The sequence below is a fragment of the Helicoverpa armigera genome, chromosome 2, assembly GCF_030705265.1.
Source record: "Helicoverpa armigera isolate CAAS_96S chromosome 2, ASM3070526v1, whole genome shotgun sequence".
Taxonomy (NCBI): domain Eukaryota; kingdom Metazoa; phylum Arthropoda; class Insecta; order Lepidoptera; family Noctuidae; genus Helicoverpa; species Helicoverpa armigera.
The window spans coordinates 2,923,167-2,942,302 of NC_087121.1; the positions used below are offsets into that span (position 1 = coordinate 2,923,167).

The following is a 19,136-nucleotide window of genomic DNA, read 5'->3' on the forward strand; positions in this document are numbered from 1 at the left end:
TAACAGTTTTATAGGAAAATCGTACTTATTACTATTGAGTTAAGGTGCATGACAGTTACCACTGATGTGCTGTCTACCGTACCTTCTTACGTTTAGTAAATATTAGTTCTGTCTTACCTGACTTATGTAAGCTGAATGTAGGGTTAGCATAATATATTTTGTCTAGACTTATATGGATAAGAAGGGATTTGTCTTAGGGATGAGATAGATGGGTCCAAGATAAGAAATATTGTTTTTCAGAAATCTTTTCATTTTGTGACTTATATGTTGGTGTTATTGAGTTTTTGTGTTGAGATTACGATGTACAAGTATTGGTTATGATAAACCTGATTACGATTATAAGTTTTCTTAGTATTTATACAAAGCTGTAAATGTTTAAATATAAATTGGATTTGTGCTGTAAATGTTTAAATGATTTGGTTTTGGGAGGTTTTCTTACTTACCGTTCCCAACTGAGTCTCCGAGGCGTATCGATGGCGATGTCCTCAGGAGTCCCGCGGACTCCCTGCGTCAGTAGCCTGGCGAGGCGGGAGCCGGTGCTTGTGCTGCTCGTGCTAGATACTGAGCCGCGAGTTGTTGGTACTCTGTAACAAATGACAACACTCACCGTTCCCAACTGAGTCTCCGAGGCGTATCGATGGCGATGTCCTCAGGAGTCCCGCGGACTCCCTGCGTCAGTAGCCTGGCGAGGCGGGAGCCGGTGCTTGTGTTGCTCGTGCTAGATACTGAGCCGCGAGGTGTTGGTACTCTGTAACAAATGACAACACTCACCGTTCCCAACTGAGTCTCCGAGGCGTATCGATGGCGATGTCCTCAGGAGTCCCGCGGACTCCCTGCGTCAGTAGCCTGGCGAGGCGGGAGCCGGTGCTTGTGCTGCTCGTGCTAGATACTGAGCCGCGAGTTGTTGGTACTCTGTAACAAATGACAACACTCACCGTTCCCAACTGAGTCTCCGAGGCGTATCGATGGCGATGTCCTCAGGAGTCCCGCGGACTCCCTGCGTCAGTAGCCTGGCGAGGCGGGAGCCGGTGCTTGTGCTGCTCGTGCTAGATACTGAGCCGCGAGTTGTTGGTACTCTGTAACAAATGACAACACTCACCGTTCCCAACTGAGTCTCCGAGGCGTATCGATGGCGATGTCCTCAGGAGTCCCGCGGACTCCCTGCGTCAGTAGCCTGGCGAGGCGGGAGCCGGTGCTTGTGCTGCTCGTGCTAGATACTGAGCCGCGAGTTGTTGGTACTCTGTAACAAATGACAACACTCACCGTTCCCAACTGAGTCTCCGAGGCGTATCGATGGCGATGTCCTCAGGAGTCCCGCGGACTCCCTGCGTCAGTAGCCTGGCGAGGCGGGAGCCGGTGCTTGTGCTGCTCGTGCTAGATACTGAGCCGCGAGTTGTTGGTACTCTGTAACAAATGACAACACTCACCGTTCCCAACTGAGTCTCCGAGGCGTATCGATGGCGATGTCCTCAGGAGTCCCGCGGACTCCCTGCGTCAGTAGCCTGGCGAGGCGGGAGCCGGTGCTTGTGCTGCTCGTGCTAGATACTGAGCCGCGAGTTGTTGGTACTCTGTAACAAATGACAACACTCACCGTTCCCAACTGAGTCTCCGAGGCGTATCGATGGCGATGTCCTCAGGAGTCCCGCGGACTCCCTGCGTCAGTAGCCTGGCGAGGCGGGAGCCGGTGCTTGTGCTGCTCGTACTAGATACTGAGCCGCGAGGTGTTGGTACTCTGTAACAAATAAGTTAATATTAAACCAGGATAGGTAGTCATACAAAAGCAATCTGTAAGAACATTATAAACTACATTGTCTTTTCTGACTCTTAAAATATCTGTTCCAAACAGCATAACAATGACGTCGCTTTCATTTCTGAATGCTGAAAATTCGCTGAAGTTGAATGCTCAATCTTTTCGTCATATTATTTTTCCAGATACATCATCTACAAAATTGTCTAGATATTCTGATGAATGCTCTGGAATATCCACTGGCTAGACTTTTCTCTCAAAAAGAGTATTCTTTCCGCAAACATCCTTGTAGTTGAAAAACTGTATCATATTGAGCAGCACCCAATAATTATGTTCATGTTTACTACTGGTCAGTTCAAATTCTACAAACGCTCACTGCGGCTTTGTTAACGTCAAATGAATGCGAATTGTTCCATGAACAGCTGATTGCTTAATTGGAGAGTGGCGCGTTTCCAGTGTTTTCATCATGAGTGCAATTATGTTACTAATTGTAACGCTGCCATTTGTTATTAATAGTGAAAGAACTAGCAGAGCTTGATGCCTTATTTTAGGTCCTTTTGTCATGACTATGCTATTTGCGTGCATCTAGCTTTTAACGTTTTGTGAGAACCTGTGGAGGTCTATATGAGATAAAAAGACTTTGATTTTGATTCCCAAAAGACATAGAGTAAGTTGAGTGTCTGTTGAACCTAAAAGAAGGGACGACAATTCATTCGGGAAGACTTGATGGCCATGCAACACAGCCCGAGAATGAAAAATCCCATAATAAAGAAACAGTTGATGTTGATATTAAGGGACTAGTACTTATCAGGATTACAATAGCCCAAAGAAATCTAAGTATATAAAAGCAACAAAACCCTGTTTTTCTCACTGTTCATTCAGCCAGAGTATGGACTAGAATCACGCATTCTTAACCCTCTTCAAATACCCGTGTGACAGCCAGATGATACGGGATAGTTGTTGTGAGATGTTCGTCCCGGATTGAAGACGACAGATTTAAGTCAATAACCTTGTGTGGGGTTATTTAAAGCGATCGATGGGGCATAGTTTCTAAAATGGTCAAATCATATTATCATCATATCATATCATTATCAAACAGACTGACTGCTCCGATTCCTTTTTTTATGTTTTGCATGAAAGACGAATCTTTAAACTTATAAATGGCGTCGAAAAAATAGTCCCAATTTGAGACTAGTACCGTACAATTCTCAATCAATTCTTAAATTCGGTTCTAGCGTGATTGCAAACCACACAGACAGAATTTCATTCACAATAACGCGATAAAAAGTGATGCATGCCAATTTAGATTTAAGCCAGATTCGGACCAATCACTGAATTACAGCGTACAAGTGCCATGAACTCCACAAATAATTCAATTGCAGTTTCAATCACGAATTTTAATGACAAACGAATACATTTCCCTAGTTTTATTAGCAGCAATGATCATAAATCCTTTAGCCAGTCGTTTGCCAACTAACGAACATTGCCGATTGGTCATTCGGTCAAGATCGGCAACCTTCGGCTAATGAAGAAAAGTTTTGGGACACAGCCTAAGAACGTGAGGAACTTATTGAGTTGTTAGACTGCCGAATCTTAGGAATTGTATTTTAATTATTTTTATAGACTGTTACAGTATTTTCACACTGGTTGATTTTGTCGCGCATATACTTACGTTTGGTTTATTTATCAGTTTCAAAAAATGTGTCACACTATTTCAGATTATATTATTTGTAAAGGTAGTTGTCAACGAAACGAGCGGAAAATCCGCTAGTGCGAAGGAGCTGTTAAAGATTGAGTTATATACTTGTTTTTATAGCACATCTGAAAGGTTACATAATATTTTTACTTTTGACACTTTTTATATAGTTCTGAAGATTTATTGTTTCTTGTAACTGCTTTGTTTTGCAAGGATTATTACAAACGTGGGAGGCCATATGATAACAGGCTATATGACATAATGTTTTGCTACAGCCAAATAGCTTTCGGCTACTTATATTTCTGTTAGACAAACAATTTAGGAAAGGATATTGTTATTTTTATTCGTATCATGTTGTTATTTCCCGAGAGATGATATGTTTTTCTTCTATAGAAGATGGACCATAGGATTGTTTGTAAATAAAGGTTGGTATATGTCTGTAATTACTGACTCTTCTCCGCGTTTACACTTGCATTCCAAGATACCTACTTCCCGCACCCGGATAGAAAACATGCTTATGTTTTGCCACATGATCGAGACTATTTGTGTATCTATCGGTTCAGTAGTTTTGGCGTGTAATTACAACAGACAGGTGGACAGAGATACTTTCACATTTATAATATTACTGAGGATTATTACTCTGTGTTTCAACAAGATGTCCTATAGTATCATAGTGTGTAGCCCAGGATATTATACTTCACAACTTGCGCTGTTATAATCCTACGTGTCTAATTTAAGTCTCTAACCGACGCTAGGAACTAGGGGTAGCGTACGCCATATTACTTAGCTTGGCCTTTATATTAATACTAGCTTACGACAGCGGCTTCGCCGTGTTCATAAAAAGTAGGCCTATGTGTTAATCCAGGGGTCCAGCCGTTTTTGCGTGAAAGAATAACAAACATACATCCATACATTCTCAAAAACTTTCACAATTATAATATTAGTAGGATATTATACTAGCCTATGACAACATTTAATAAGCTTGCTTTATTTCAATATTTTTTTTTTTCATGTTCATCTACCTAAATCGTTTTAAACTAACATTCATTAAGACACATCATTGTAATATTTTGACCCCACAATGTAATAAATAAATATCTTAGAAATATTTAAAAAAAAAGAATCCGCTACAAAAAAATCTAATGCGTTTCTCACACTCTTGATGCGATCACCCCGCACACCCACTGTCACCCTCGCGGGCCGACTAGATAGATTCTAAATAAATCTGAATTGCAATACATGATAATACAAGAGGCAGCATTAGTTTAGACACGAGTATAGACGATCCAAACTTATGCCGCCTCTACGTAATTTTTAAGTTAATATCAACCTTATGTCCTTCAAATTAAAATACTATTTGTATAACATAAAAAGAACGATACTTAATTTAAGAAAGACGCATCAAAATTATGTTTATCTCTGTCATATTTATGAGTTATTTAATTATGCTGTCTCTGTCATTATGTGCGTGACGTCATTGACATGTCTTTTGTTTTGGTTTAAAAATTTGAAAAGTTCTATCCGTCTCTTTCTTATTAATATATCTTTCTCTTTCATTTCGTGCATGACGTCATTGACGTGTCATTTGTTTTATTTGTATTGTTTTCTTTATCTCTCATCTATCTATCTCTTTCTATTAATCTTCAACTGACCGCGAAGAAATTGGTAGCTCTTTTAAATAATTTCAAAATTCGAATGCTGGAATGAATTTTTTTTACAAACCAAGCATGTAGTCACTGATGCTGATTATTTTATTTCAATTAAAAAATAATAGTCATGTACCATTTTTTTTTTATTTCTCCTATTTTGAGCACGTTCATTCTTAGTAGGTTCCTTTTATAGTATAAGTCGGGTCAGAAGTTTTGGTTTTTAAGCTATTTTGTTCTTACATTTTAAACTAGATAAAAACAAAGAATTATTAACAACTAAATGACAGTTTTGACTAGCTATACCATTACAAAAGCCCTCGTATCTAACAATAACGATCAAAAACCATCGTAAAATGGCCATTGAAATAAAACTATGCTTGTATACAGTTTAATAAAGCACGCCTCGATCGTTTAAAGGGATTACCGCCGGCTTCAACTACCGTTGTTCAGAATTCATGCTGTTAGTGTTTTAATTAAAACTATTTCGCTTCTAAAGGCTTTTAGTGATATAACTGTGTGAAAGGCTTTAGTTTTGTTATGCAAGACGCATTTTAGATACATACCTATCTACGTCTATGTCTGTCGAATTTTCACTCTAAAATTACTGAACCGGATTACATGACATTTGGTAATTAAGTAGTAAATATAAAACGATCTTTGGAAAGAGAATGTCTTTAAAGAATAAATAGCATTTTTCTTTTTCAAATCTAGAAATAAAGTTGTCTGAAATAGGGTTGAGGAGATCAGACATTAAGTTGCTCCTTGTAAACCATTGGTAACCTACCTACTTCTCTGTATTCTTTCTCCGTATTAGACTGGAAGCCGACCCCATCATAGTCGGGAAAAGGCTATTCGGATGATGATGATATTAAAATTATTTCAAATAAACAAAATGTATTTAAAATTAGCGTGTCAACAAAAGCGAACTTTCTTACACCAACACGTAAATGTAATGCTGAGTATTATTGAGCTCTCACCCTTCGCCGTAAGCTATTGAGTACTTGACCAACTAAAGCCGATGGAGAGCTTTCCACGCTAGCCTGCAGTGTACAGCCTCTCCGACGTGGACTAGATTTGATAGCTAGGGTTGAAAAAACAGGTCAATGCTTACTGAAAACCTGAGAAGGCTAAGGAGAATAATACCTACTTAGGTATTTTTTGTTTTCTGACTTATGAAAGGTTCATAATTGAGATAGGAATATTTAGGTAAAAACGACCGCGTGTTAAAAACGACCTCTCTGCGGACAGTCCCTCATGTGAATGAATGGTTTGTACCTGAGTCTAATAATTTTCCGCCATAAAAAGTATCAAAGAATAAAATGCCGTTTGTTCTTTAGCTTTCGCTTTCTTTTCTTTTGCATCGCATGTCAACTTCCCTATTGCCCTCAAATAAATGTATCTTACAGCTTTTCTCGATAAATAGTCTAATACTGAAATAATTTTTCCAATCAGTCCAGTCATTCCTGAGAAATACGCATTCCATCAAAGAACGAAACGGTTCCACGCCGAATAAATAACAACACACAAACACTGCATTCTACAGTCTACATCATTCCCTCCTCGGCAGCCCTATCACGTGCTATTTGTCACTGGGTTCCGACTGAAGCGTCGGATATGCTCGGCTTCACTCGTATATACAGGCACTATTGCTTTGCCGTCAATTCTCCAAGTGGCTTACTGGACTGCAGCGAAAGGGTCGCGGTCTGACCTGTATTGTGTTGAACTGGTAATCTTTATTTGTTAAATGTAGGAAACATACTGGTTTAAATTTTTTTTTTTTTAAATACAAGAGGAATTAGAAATCTTGATGGAAAATGGGTGTCTAGCTTATTGTAAAGTGTCTTAAAAAAAGTTTTTCCATGAGATAAAAAGCATCTAAATATTTTTAAAGTGACTTAAAATTACTGATGCTGTTAGCCTGAATATTGTGTTATAGTCAATTTTGGACGAGAGAATACACTCAAAGAATGTTTAAAGTTACTGAAATAACACACATTTCATACCAAATAGTACCTAATTTCAAATGAGAACTTGAATATAGTTCTCATCATTTCATTTCTAAGAAATGCGCAACTCATACAAATTTTCAATAAAGGAACAAGCTACAGGGCATGAATTACTTAATAACGAATTGTTTCTCAGTGGATGCTCGAATGTTCAATAATTGAGGGAGCAATTAGCAACGTCTAATATCGCAACATTATTAAATCATAGAGCGTTTTGTCGATGCTCGAGAAACAGTAATGAAACTTAAGATCGTTATTACTACCTCTAAGTTATTGTTAAATGGTATTTTATGTTATACTAGCTTCCGTCAGCGGTTTCACCCAGTTCCCGGTAGAACTATGTATTAACTAAAAAGAGAGAAGTACCTACACTGATAAATTCTTAAACACGCATAAGTATCTATATAATTATGTCGCATTATAAGAAACCCAAGTTCACCGACTACATAAACGTCAGTTTCATAAAACAGCTGTTTACTATGAAGTTTTACGTTACATTTTCAAAGTAAACAGTAATGTTAAGAAAAACCTGACGTTTATGTTGTCTGTGTAAATGCGCCTTATTTCCATTTCAAAATCATTTAAATAAAGGTCATACTACACTGATTTTATTCTCATTTACTTATGGTTAGCGCAAGTTATTTTTTCCTACCACACGTCTCTATTAACCCTTATCGATAGTCAACCCTTTCAGGCCATGTCATTTTTCACACAGGCCATTCAATGTCTCTTCTACCTTCCTCTATTCTAATAGTCGTTCGTTTTTATGCTCAAAACCTTTTTGTGACACCTCGAGAGCATTACGACTTACGAAATAAGGATGACTTCTTATTCAATGCTTCCTATCCATCTGTTGCTTTGTTTAGAGATTGCAATTTGTCACTTGTTTGTGTGTGTAACTGGTAAGTAAATCAATAAATAGACATAGTTTATTGAAATCTGAATATTACCCAAAATCATTAATACACTAAGCGGGAGTTGCACCATTTAACTTTAACGATAACCGAGCCGTTTCCAGTTGACAAATCGGTTATTTAACCTATAGGCAGACAGCATACGGATGGTTAGGATTTGGTTATCGTTTTACTTGAATGGTGCACCTGTGTCTTTGTAATTATCGGTTAAGACTGCTTTTGTGTCAAAATCACAATCAAATCAAAACTCATTTATTAAAACTTGGATGCGAAACAGCACTTTTCAAACGTCAAAAAATTTTTACAAAAGACAGCCCCCAAAACGCCCACCCTTCACCACTTCCTATGTATTTTTGCTGGAAATGAAATGAAATGAAATGATTTATTTGCTATGAATGTAAGTACAAAAATATGGTGTTAAGTGAAAGTAGAGTCCAGTACATTCTACCATGAGGCATGCAAAATTTTATAAAGGGAAGAAGAGGTGGCGCAACAAACCCCTCAGCAACACATGTTTGTCTATAGGTTAAAAGAACCTTTCAATAGAAGTAACTTAGTACTTTTGATGCCTACTGTTAACTTAAATATTTATATTATAACAAAATTGATCATATGTTAATGATTTAATTGCAACATAATACAATTATGATCGTGATCACTCGGTAGTGTCAGTTCGTGACTTATGACCCAATTACACACGGTTGATAATTGACTTAGGATGCTGTTACCGGTCGCTTTGATAATGTCTTTACAGTATTGATTAGATGACAATGGTATGTTAACTTTAACTGGAAATCGGCTCTGAGATTAACCACAGTTAATTGAATAAACTATCATTACATTTTCTAGGTAAAGTGTTAATTGTTTAGTGGTTGCATGCATGGTTTATAATGTCTGGAAACAATCATGCATATCCCTTGGTTCTCAGAGATATAATAAGATAATATGTATAATAGATGATATAATCGGGTTTCATGAATTTTAAAGGTATTGTGACTTAGCCTACGATAATGCTTTCACTTGAGTCGTTGGGAACTACTTCGCGCACCCAGATAAAATGTAGCCAATAGCATTCCTCGATAAATGAGTTTTCAAGCACTGAAATATTTTCTACTAAAATAAAGTAGGTAAATCATCAAGTTAAGCATCATGCTTACTCCCGTGAAAAAAGTTTTTCTTTTCTATTTAAAAACTGTATTTTGAAGTGAATGCTAACTAACATTGCTATGCACGAAGAACTAGCAGAATTAGCTCGAGTGAAGGAGAAATTCCTAAGTGAAGACTTAATTAAGTAAATATCTTAGACAAGTCAGACGACCTAACTTGGAGTCGAGAAAATTAAATAGTGGAAAAAGGACCACGAAATAGTTTTGAGACGACCAAGAACTTATTTAAAAGTAAAGTAGCTGTATGCGGGTTGGCTTCAAGACTCGGCTAAAATCTTTACTAAAAGATATCTATACTAATATTATAAAGCTGAAGAGTTTGTTTGTTTATTTGCTTAAACGCGCTAATATTTGGAATTATTGATCCGAATGGAAAAATCTTTCTGTGTTAGAGAGCCCTTTTTATCGAGAAGCACTTTTTTGGCCTACCTGTGTCCTACATACCTAAATAGCTAAGTCCCATTTTTTCATTTTATTATTAAATGAACTCTTTCACAAAACGCACTCATCTCATAAAGGAACCAGTTGACCCGTACGTAACCCTTATCAAACTCGTTAACTGACTTTAACATCGCAAACAACAAAGCTTCAGTTAAAGTTAAACTTAACTACACACTCGTATCAGTAGGTCAGACAGTAGGTTAGACGTAGTAGCTATGCACTGATGTGATAATACATGATGTAAGTATAATAACTACAAAGTTTTAAAGATCAATTTTGTGTCGTAAGCCTCATTATTACCTGTAGAATACATACCAACCAATTTCCCGCGGTTTCACCCGCGTGACATGGGATCCACTGCCCGAAGCGGGATAAAGTATAGCCTATGGTACTCGGGAAGAGTGTAGCTTTCCAACAATGAATGAACTTCATAAATCGGATCAGTAGTTTCAATCTTTTAAATACCAAAAAAAACTATCATGTCTCTATTAATAGTGCCTGCTTTTAAATATTTTCAGATGACATATTACAAAGAAAGATGGGCCCTAAAAGCACCATTTATCAATCAAGTACATCAGCATTATATCCAGAAACTTGGAGAATCCCGGAATTAATATTTCTCAGGCTCGAAGTTAATGGGACATCATCTCCTCGGAATATTATCAAAAGTTGAATCGTAATTGACATTCTTTCTGTTTGATCCCCCAAATTTTGTTCAAAACTTTTTCTATTTGATTACGAAATATAATTGAAAAGGTCAGGGCAATTAGATCTTTTTGTTTAGCAAAAAAATGGATAATTATATCTGAAAGATGTATTTTTAATGTCATTGTAACAGCTTGCTTTGTTATGCTTTTTTTAATAAAACTTGCATACCTAGATCGTTTGGTAATTAAGGTTATTTTAAATTGAAAACTTTATCGTTTGTTATTCAAAGTCAAATAGAAAAATTAAAATGACATTGTGGATTACAAACAAAAAAAACACAAACGCCTTAAAATATCATTTCTAAGAGTTCGTAGAAGACGCGCTAACCGTATTATTTTTTCTACAGTGTATTCTTTTTCTATTCTAGTGCAACGACATAAGTTTGAAGTACACAGAAAGAAAGCTGGTAGCCGACTCTGACCTACTAGAGCTCTCAGCGCTGACCCATTCTGATAACAACTACTTACTTATAGCAAGCAGATTGAAGCAAAGTGAAGCAAATGTTTGTTTCATAAAAAATGTATCAAGAAATGTAGCAGTTTCAGAATGTACCAGAGCGGCTACAAGCGCGGCTGATGGTGATTTCCTCCTGGCCGATTACCGGCCGCGGCGGCTGTCCTCATATAGGATATTAGCCATCAGTGCAGGACATATAATAGTCCACAAGCTGAGGTAGAACGGCCCTAGCTTTCAGCTACTTTTCTGTAGGTATACGGCCTAACTTTTGAACACTTTATATTCCGATCAGAGTTCTTCAAGATACAATGTAGGGTAGTTTCATACATCATGTGTGTTAGTCTGCCACATACAAGAATACTGAATACTGGCCACATTCCAAGCTGAATACAAAAGTGTTGTGAGAAAGTAATTCTTGAGCCAAGGACTTGTGTGGATTTGTTTGTGATATTTTAACAATTGTTAGCTTAGTGATATTATATATTTTCTTTTCTTACATGTATATATTAATATAGTTAAAGAAGGTCATGTTTACTCCGGCTGGACCAATTTGGCTTTGAATAGGTGGTGAGGTAGCTTAGAACTATTTATCCCCATCTTGTCTTAGGTATAGTTCACTCAAAGGGGTAAAACTGTAAGCGGAAGCTAGTATTGTCTATTTTTATATCATGTTATGTATTGCCTTGCTATAGTTTACTACGAAACAAATGTGCTGTTTGCAGTAACAGAAAACAAAGTGAAAAAGCGAACTACAATATCAGTTCACAATAAACTAAAAACACATTTTACCAACATTGTTTTCAATTCATTTCACTCGGGGCCCGCCTTTATTTCAGCACTAAGCAGAAGCTATTTAAACTTCGTTACTTCTACGAAAGTTTAGTTACAAACTACTTTTTGCTTGTAGAACCACGCTTACTAATAAATAAGTTTTCCTTAAGCTGTGCGAAGAATAAACTACCGTTTATTTTCAGCATGTTAAGAAAACCGTGAAACTCAACTTCTGTACATTAAGTATCTACTAAAAACTTTGTCAAAGATACGTTTTGGAAAAAAATAATTCCTGCATACTGCAGTACTATCGGGCCAACTGTCGCTCGACATACACTGTCGAGCGACAGTTGGCCCGATGGTTGAAAATATTTTTTTTTAAAGAACGTCGTGGATTCAATCTAAGTTTGAAGTCGGTGTGATACTAGCTACCTGATCGATTTATGTGCGTTCTAACATTCATTTCCACAATTATTTCTGAACAGAACAAATTGCCAGCCGACTAAAAAGTTTGTAGTGTGCCCTTTTAAAGTACGTACTTACTAAAAACTTTCTTAAAGATACGCTGTGAAAAAAATATAATTCTTTGGAGACAGGTGTCTTATTAATTTAGCTTATGAGTATCTCAGCAAGTATTCCAATGATGAAAATGTTCCTCAGATTTATTAAATATTCAAAGGACATTTGAGAGGAAAAAGAAATATAGCGTTGGCTTTCTTTTTCATTTTACTTCGCTTCTACAAAAATTGCGACTGTCATTTAGTACTAAAATTTGAAAGGTGGTTTCTTAAATCTCTTCATTTCTTTTCTCTTTATTTATCTTTCATTCAGATCAGTTAATACACAAGTTTTTAAGGTAAGAAGACTGTAAGATAATATCAATTCTTGGTTGTTTGTTTAGCCGTTACTTTTCTAAAAAAACAAATTGAAAACTATTTTCTGAAGACCATAGACAGAGATGCCCATTGGTCAACGTGTTCTTTAAAGATGTTTTTTTAAATTCCAGATTAAGACACCATATCTTATTTTTGTTCCAAATTAATTAGTTATATACTTATGAAGCTCATCCATTTTTTCCCAAAGTCTCGAAGGTTTGGCCAAACTTTCAAACGTAACAAATATTCGTACTTTTTAGCATTCACCTTAACCTCTAGTCCATTACACCAAAGAGTTTAATGACCACGAAGAGCTAACCTATCAATGTCAATTTGAACAGAGTGCACTTGCGCTCAGCCATACAAATAAGCATTAAAAGTAGATAATATTTCACATTGACAAGTCAAGTGTGTCGCTTCTAGGATCTAAAAACAGAATATGTATCTTTGATCAGCAGTGCATCACAAACGATGCTGTGACCCTTGAATAAGAGTTGATGGCTCATTACACTTATGTATTCTGAGAATTTAGACGTTGGAGAGCTGAGTAAGGAATTATATTTCAAAGTAAATATATAGGTTTTTATAAAAAGTGCAATATGATATTTGTGTTTATTTTCTTGCAAATTAAATTATGGAATGGAATAAGTTGAAAGACTTTTGCAAACATTTATTCAAATAAAAAAAAAACAGAAACCAAGCTCTTGGTCTTGAGAAATCTATATAAAACTAGCTTCGGTTTCACCCGCGTCCCGATATGACTGTTTCCCGTAGCCGGATGGTGACAAAACCCTATTTCCTTTTCCCGGGTCTAAGCTATCTCCCCTCTTATTTTCAGCTTTAACGGTTCAGCCATTCTTGAGTTATAAAATGTGTAAGTAACACGAGTTTCTTTTACTTTTCCTAATGAGTTGTCAAATTAATACTTATACAGACTACCATACCTACTTACCTCTATAAACCAAGTAACCAAGTAAATTACGGTGGTACCGTAAATTCTAACAACAAATCGGCCTGCAGTTGACAGTCAGACTTACACCTAACTACATACAGCTTCTACTCGGAACGAGATAAACTAATCCCGGCGAACGATTGCGATTTCATGTACTACGGATATTGAAACGAGCACAATTCTAAGAGTGTTTTGTTATGTCGTGTAGACGGATTGACAAGGATAGATATATATATTTTTTTAAGGTACAGAAAAAAGCTGAACTTTGTACAGATGTTTTATATCATGAAAACGGGCTACTCGTGTGTGCAAGTGTGCCGAGTTACCGAATCATACAATGTGCTTTTACTATTTATACACACATAAGTTCACCAACTTTAGTGAGACAAAGAATCTATAGATGACCTATACATAGTTACCTAAGCTTTTTTACGTAATTTAAAATGATGACTTGAAATGTATTTGATCAAACAGAAATGTATGTGAAGTACCTGAAATTGGTTAGGAATTATTTTCTCTAACTCAAATGTATAAGCCACAAACTATACCTACGCACGTATTTACATGGGTTTACATCTAAAGCAATATCACAAAAATGTCTTCAAGTAGGTACCTATGTACATAAGTATTTGCTACAATTTTATGAATATACAAAGTAAGTATGAATTTAGGTATAAAAGTTATTGCCTAGTTTTATTACACGACTGCGTCAGAAATATGGTAATTTATTTACAAAATGTTATTTACTTTTTATTTATTAAATGGAATATATAGCACCCTCTTACACATTACTTATTGGAGACTTTTACCTAAACGAGTATGGTATGCTATATATCTCACCTAGGACGCTAATTTTGCCTGTTGTATTAAAATAATGTGACTTTGCCCTGAACCTCTCCTGTAAACCTTGCGAAAGGGGACAATCTACAGTTGAGTGAAACCGAAGGCAGTACGTTGTTAAAAATAAAACATATGAAAACATTTGGGCTTCTAAAATATCCGAAGCTATTTCGTCACTATTTGTTTTAATGAGTGAGTAAAGTTATAAGCTGAAGCGGTTAACTGGCTCCTTTTACTAAAAGGTCGCGTCTAGCCTTTGACCCTAATTCTAACAAATTAAGGTGACAGGCGCACTACAGCTTTCAGAACAGCGGATTTCTCGCTAGATTTTATTACGTGCAACACATTCCGAGTGACAAAAACTGTTCAAGCGGTTTTACCTACGTATTAGCATTCGAATTGCCAACTGTCAATTGTTTTCTGTCACGCGCGGAAAAGAGAAGAATCCGCTAGTGCGGAAACTCTGAAATCGCTCATCACTTATACTTCGCACCACAACGAAAAGGACTAAGACCTGAATTATTTATTCAGGGTGGACTTGTTGACAGCTTGCGATGTTTTGATAAGAGTAACGTTAAGTAAATAGGCTGTTGATTGCTATGCCGAGTGGCATTTATTTACTCGACTGGGAGTACAAAATGTGGAATGTCCTGAGTACGCTTGATTAATGAACCCAGTAACACCGTAACGTGGTATTAACATGTCTCATTTGTTTCTAGAACACCTGACTGTTTGTAATAATTGACTACAGAAATAACAGCCGTACTAACGGCCATAAAGTTTAAGCAATAAAGTATCGGCACTGCCATCAAGAGGTCGTGAATTCGATCCACACTAATGTACAGCTTAGTTATAGGAGTAATCCAGTCTATTATTAATGTGTAACCCAAATGGTTATTATGTTTTTTTCATAATTCAACGACGTTTCTTACTTACAACGGCTCGTAAGGAGTCTTACTACTACTCGCATCGACCCGTGCAGCACTTATTAAGTTCGAGTACAATTCCCCTTTTCGAAATAATAGCCAGAAATAAAGCCTTCATCTCACGAAATTAATAACATCTATAAATAGGCGAAATATTCATTGATGTTAGCTAAAGATTTTGCCCTGTTTGTTATTAATCATAGCTGTGTTGAAGCAAAGCTTACTGGTAAACCCGACCGCCATTGTTGTTTGTAGCTTTAATTACTGGTTTGTCGTGAACCGCATTATTCGTATTAAACCTTTAAGTTGAACTATTGTTATGGAATATAATTTTGGATTATTTGGAGGAGCTACTTAACTTACCGTGGATGGAAGATGTAAAAAACAACTTGATTCCTTCATATTTTTCACGAAATGTACAGTTGGACTAGACCATGTATCTATTTATAATGCATCAGTCCAATAGACGGCCAGTAAAAATATCTACTCATTATTTAAATACATTTGAAGTAACTTGAAATTTTTCATCGTGTTCTATAGTAAACTATTTTATTCATCCCTATGACTCCACAATCTCTACACATTACCCCAATAACGCATTAACGGTACTAATTTAAATTCATTCGCTCCTTATTAAAACATCATTTCAACCTTACTGCGAGTGGCTTACTAAAAACAAAAGGGAATCGATATTTATTGCATGAATAATACATTCCTACAGAACCTATAGGTACAGTCGACGACAAATTTGTTAAACCACTAGACTTACTACATGCACTTACCACTCATCATAATAGTGACATAGTGCATAGTGAAGTGATACTAACATAGTTTTAAGTTTTTTTTTATATACTAACAATTTTGTATAATAACATTTTATAAACATATAGATTTCTTATAAGTAATAAGTTTTTAATGAAATAATGCTTTAGAAACTTATTGGTTTCGTAATTATTATGGACTATGAACATCCATTAAAAGTCACATTATCATGTAGCATCGTGATGTACCTATTAATTAAACTATAAAACAGCGAAGATATGAAATTGGTTCAACCATTTACGTCTGGGACTGTACCTGTAGTCAGTGGGTACGTCAATAAACAATTGATGGCTATAAACTGTGGGGTTCAATGACCCTTTTGAAAATAGGGGAAGAAGTTTAAGGGGAATTGGTTGGACATTGCCGGACAGGATAATAAAGATGGGTTGTGGTATTAATCAATGTCGCTGTTAGTTTATTTGTTGGATTAAAAGCTAGTTTCCTTTGGCTTATAGCGCTTAATTGTGACATAATATGGGTTATGTAATCCTTAAAAATGAGACCTAGGAATTATATACTGTACTGAAATGCTAAACTGCTTTATGTACTTAGGTACACCTATATACACCTATTTCATAGTACTGAAGATTGTTACCTATTGTTGTTATTTTCTTAAACACGTCACTCTAACTTGCGTGTTTTAGGAAAATAACAACAAATTAACACAATCTAGTCAATGTCTTCAGGAACCTAATCTAACTTACAAGAGATTCTACTTATAAAATAAAATATCGATACCCACTCACATCACTACCACAACAATTCTATCGATACCCTCAAACAATAGTTCAGATAACATCGACAATACAAATACAATAGAGAATAACCTTTACAGGTCCCTTCAAGTACTTACAACTGAACAGGTAGATAATACTAGTGCATGACGTCATTTGAAGACAAATTATGTTGTAAACGGCACGTGTAAGGATTAGGCAGAAACTAGATGTTTACAGCAGGTTCGTCTGCGTCTCGAAAAAACTTCGTACAAAGTAAAAAGGAGGCCTTGATGTTATTCTGAAGCGTTACCAAGTTTTATCGAAATCCTTTCAGTAGTTTTTGCTTCACTAACGAATATTCCAGTCCATGCATAGGCATCCTCTCCGTCTTACTTACCCTATCCCATTTTTTTTCTTTCAGTTCCAGACTAAAGGTATACGTGCCTACTTTTCTACTGATATTACCATTACAACGTTATTAATATCCAAATATTCTGAAGCAGCTTTTTAAGGAAGCTTTTCTCAATCCCATATGAATGTATAGTAAGTTCAACTCAGTTGTGCGCGCGGCCTTATGTGTGGGTAACCCTTGTACATATACAGTAACTTTGTGTGCGTGGCAAGAGGTACAGTCGGGTACAATACAGTTATTTAGGGGTTGTATACGGGGGTTTAAAGAAAAACAGTTATTACGTAATTTCATGTTTATTTATTTATAATGATTATGAATCGCTATTTGAAAAATCAAATGATGAATTTTCGGATTCGCTACTCTCCAAGGAGAATTATAAATTCTGACTCCAATGTCAAAATGTCTATAGTATTCTTCTTTTTTCTTTTCTACATGTCGACAAGTATTATGCCACATCCCTTCATCAATTTGACTTAAACGTTCATTTATGAGTTTCATTATTTTGTTATTTTGGTCGACATTATGCGAAGCAATATAACTTTTTAAAATTCCCCACACATTTTGTTTACATTATTATACTAGATTATACCTCTTTTTACATTCTTAGTCCACACTTTTATTTATTGTCCACGTACCCCGAGCTAGAAAATATGTACTTAAGGAGTATTCAATTCTTAGATACTGTCAATGTCAATTTGAAAAGACGTATGAAAAAATAATGAAAAACTATATTTAATAATAAAAAGCTTTGAATGTCGTTTTATTTTTTGAAACGCTTTATCTGACTCTTTAATAATTTCTCCGCGAATAACTAGTATTTTCGTAAACGACTGTACCCATAAGAAAAAGTGATAAGAACACGTCATGCTCGGACGACGTCACTGTCACACGAATGAAAGTTGTATATTTACAAGCCGACGCACACATAGGGCCGCGCGCAAATCTGAGTTGAACTATCTATACTAAATTACATTATTACTGTCTTTGAGTAGGTATACTCGTCAGATCAGATCCGCAGTTCCATTCAATACATTTACTAAACAAATAAGCACTAACATTTACGATTCCGTTTAATGTGACAGTTAAACTGTTTTACGGTTGTCCAGAGTGTTTTATCTAATATACTTGTGTTAGAAAACCGGCACACTGCGTACTTACTTTTAGTCGGCCGAGCGAATCTGCAGACGGAAAACTTTTAGTCGGCTGGTAGTTTGCTAGGGCACATAAATCAGTACGAAGATGAATGGTAGTACGCACATCACATTACAATGATCAGGTATTTGGCCGGTATCAGACCGATTGAAAACTTTGATTAGAATGAGGATTAAAAAAAAATGTTTGACAACTATCGCGTCAACTGTCGGCCAACTGTTTAGTCTGCAGTTACTTATACTGTAGGTACACTTTATTTACTTACGAAACCCTAAGTGTATGGGACGATGAGTTAATTTATTACAGAAACGTTCTGAAATAAAACGTGAGCAGCTATTTATTTTCGATATAAAATATGAAAGGCTTGTGAACATAAACGGATTATGTCAAAGTGTCGGGTGTTCAATTGAATTTTAAGTTGCGTTGAGTATCAATTTTGTTTAAACGTTTCAATAAAATGTAACCATATTTACAGATAGTTTAAGAGCACTTTCAACTTATACGTTTAACCTAACCTTGCGGCGCCGCGCCGCGCCGTTACGTCGAACGCTCGACAACAGGACTGTTGCCGCACCGTGCTTTTTGTTGTATGAAAAAAGACGATCGTCCGTACGCCGTACGTCTAACCCACCGCTTCGGCTCCGCAGCCGGCCGTCAAGAAACGCGTAAGTTGAAAGCGCCCTAAAGTCAAAATATGAAGAAACAATATAGTGGTCCAATATTGGAGTTCAATATAATTTTCAAATAGCAACACATTCACATCGTTCAAGAATAACAAATGACGATCAAATTCTAGAATCCGGCAATGAAATGTTCAAAAATTATACTTTATAGAAGGTTACACCTTTTCTCCGTAGCTCCTTTTACAACAACCTCTACTCCTGTAT

General features: G+C 36.2%; 1 protein-coding gene across 1 annotated transcript in view; it reads right to left on the bottom strand.

Annotated features, from left to right (window-relative positions):
• Positions 1–439: 439 nt before the first annotated feature.
• The window catches only part of LOC135118708 (uncharacterized), a 159,261-nt gene continuing 140,564 nt past the window's right edge, over positions 440–19,136 (bottom strand). The window contains exons 5-9 of the mRNA XM_064041355.1: positions 1,592–1,732; positions 1,264–1,404; positions 936–1,076; positions 608–748; positions 440–554 (exon numbers count right to left, since the gene is read on the bottom strand). Of these exons, the coding sequence (XP_063897425.1) occupies positions 440–554; positions 608–748; positions 936–1,076; positions 1,264–1,404; positions 1,592–1,732 (679 nt within the window). The remainder of the gene's footprint in view (positions 555–607; positions 749–935; positions 1,077–1,263; positions 1,405–1,591; positions 1,733–19,136) is intronic.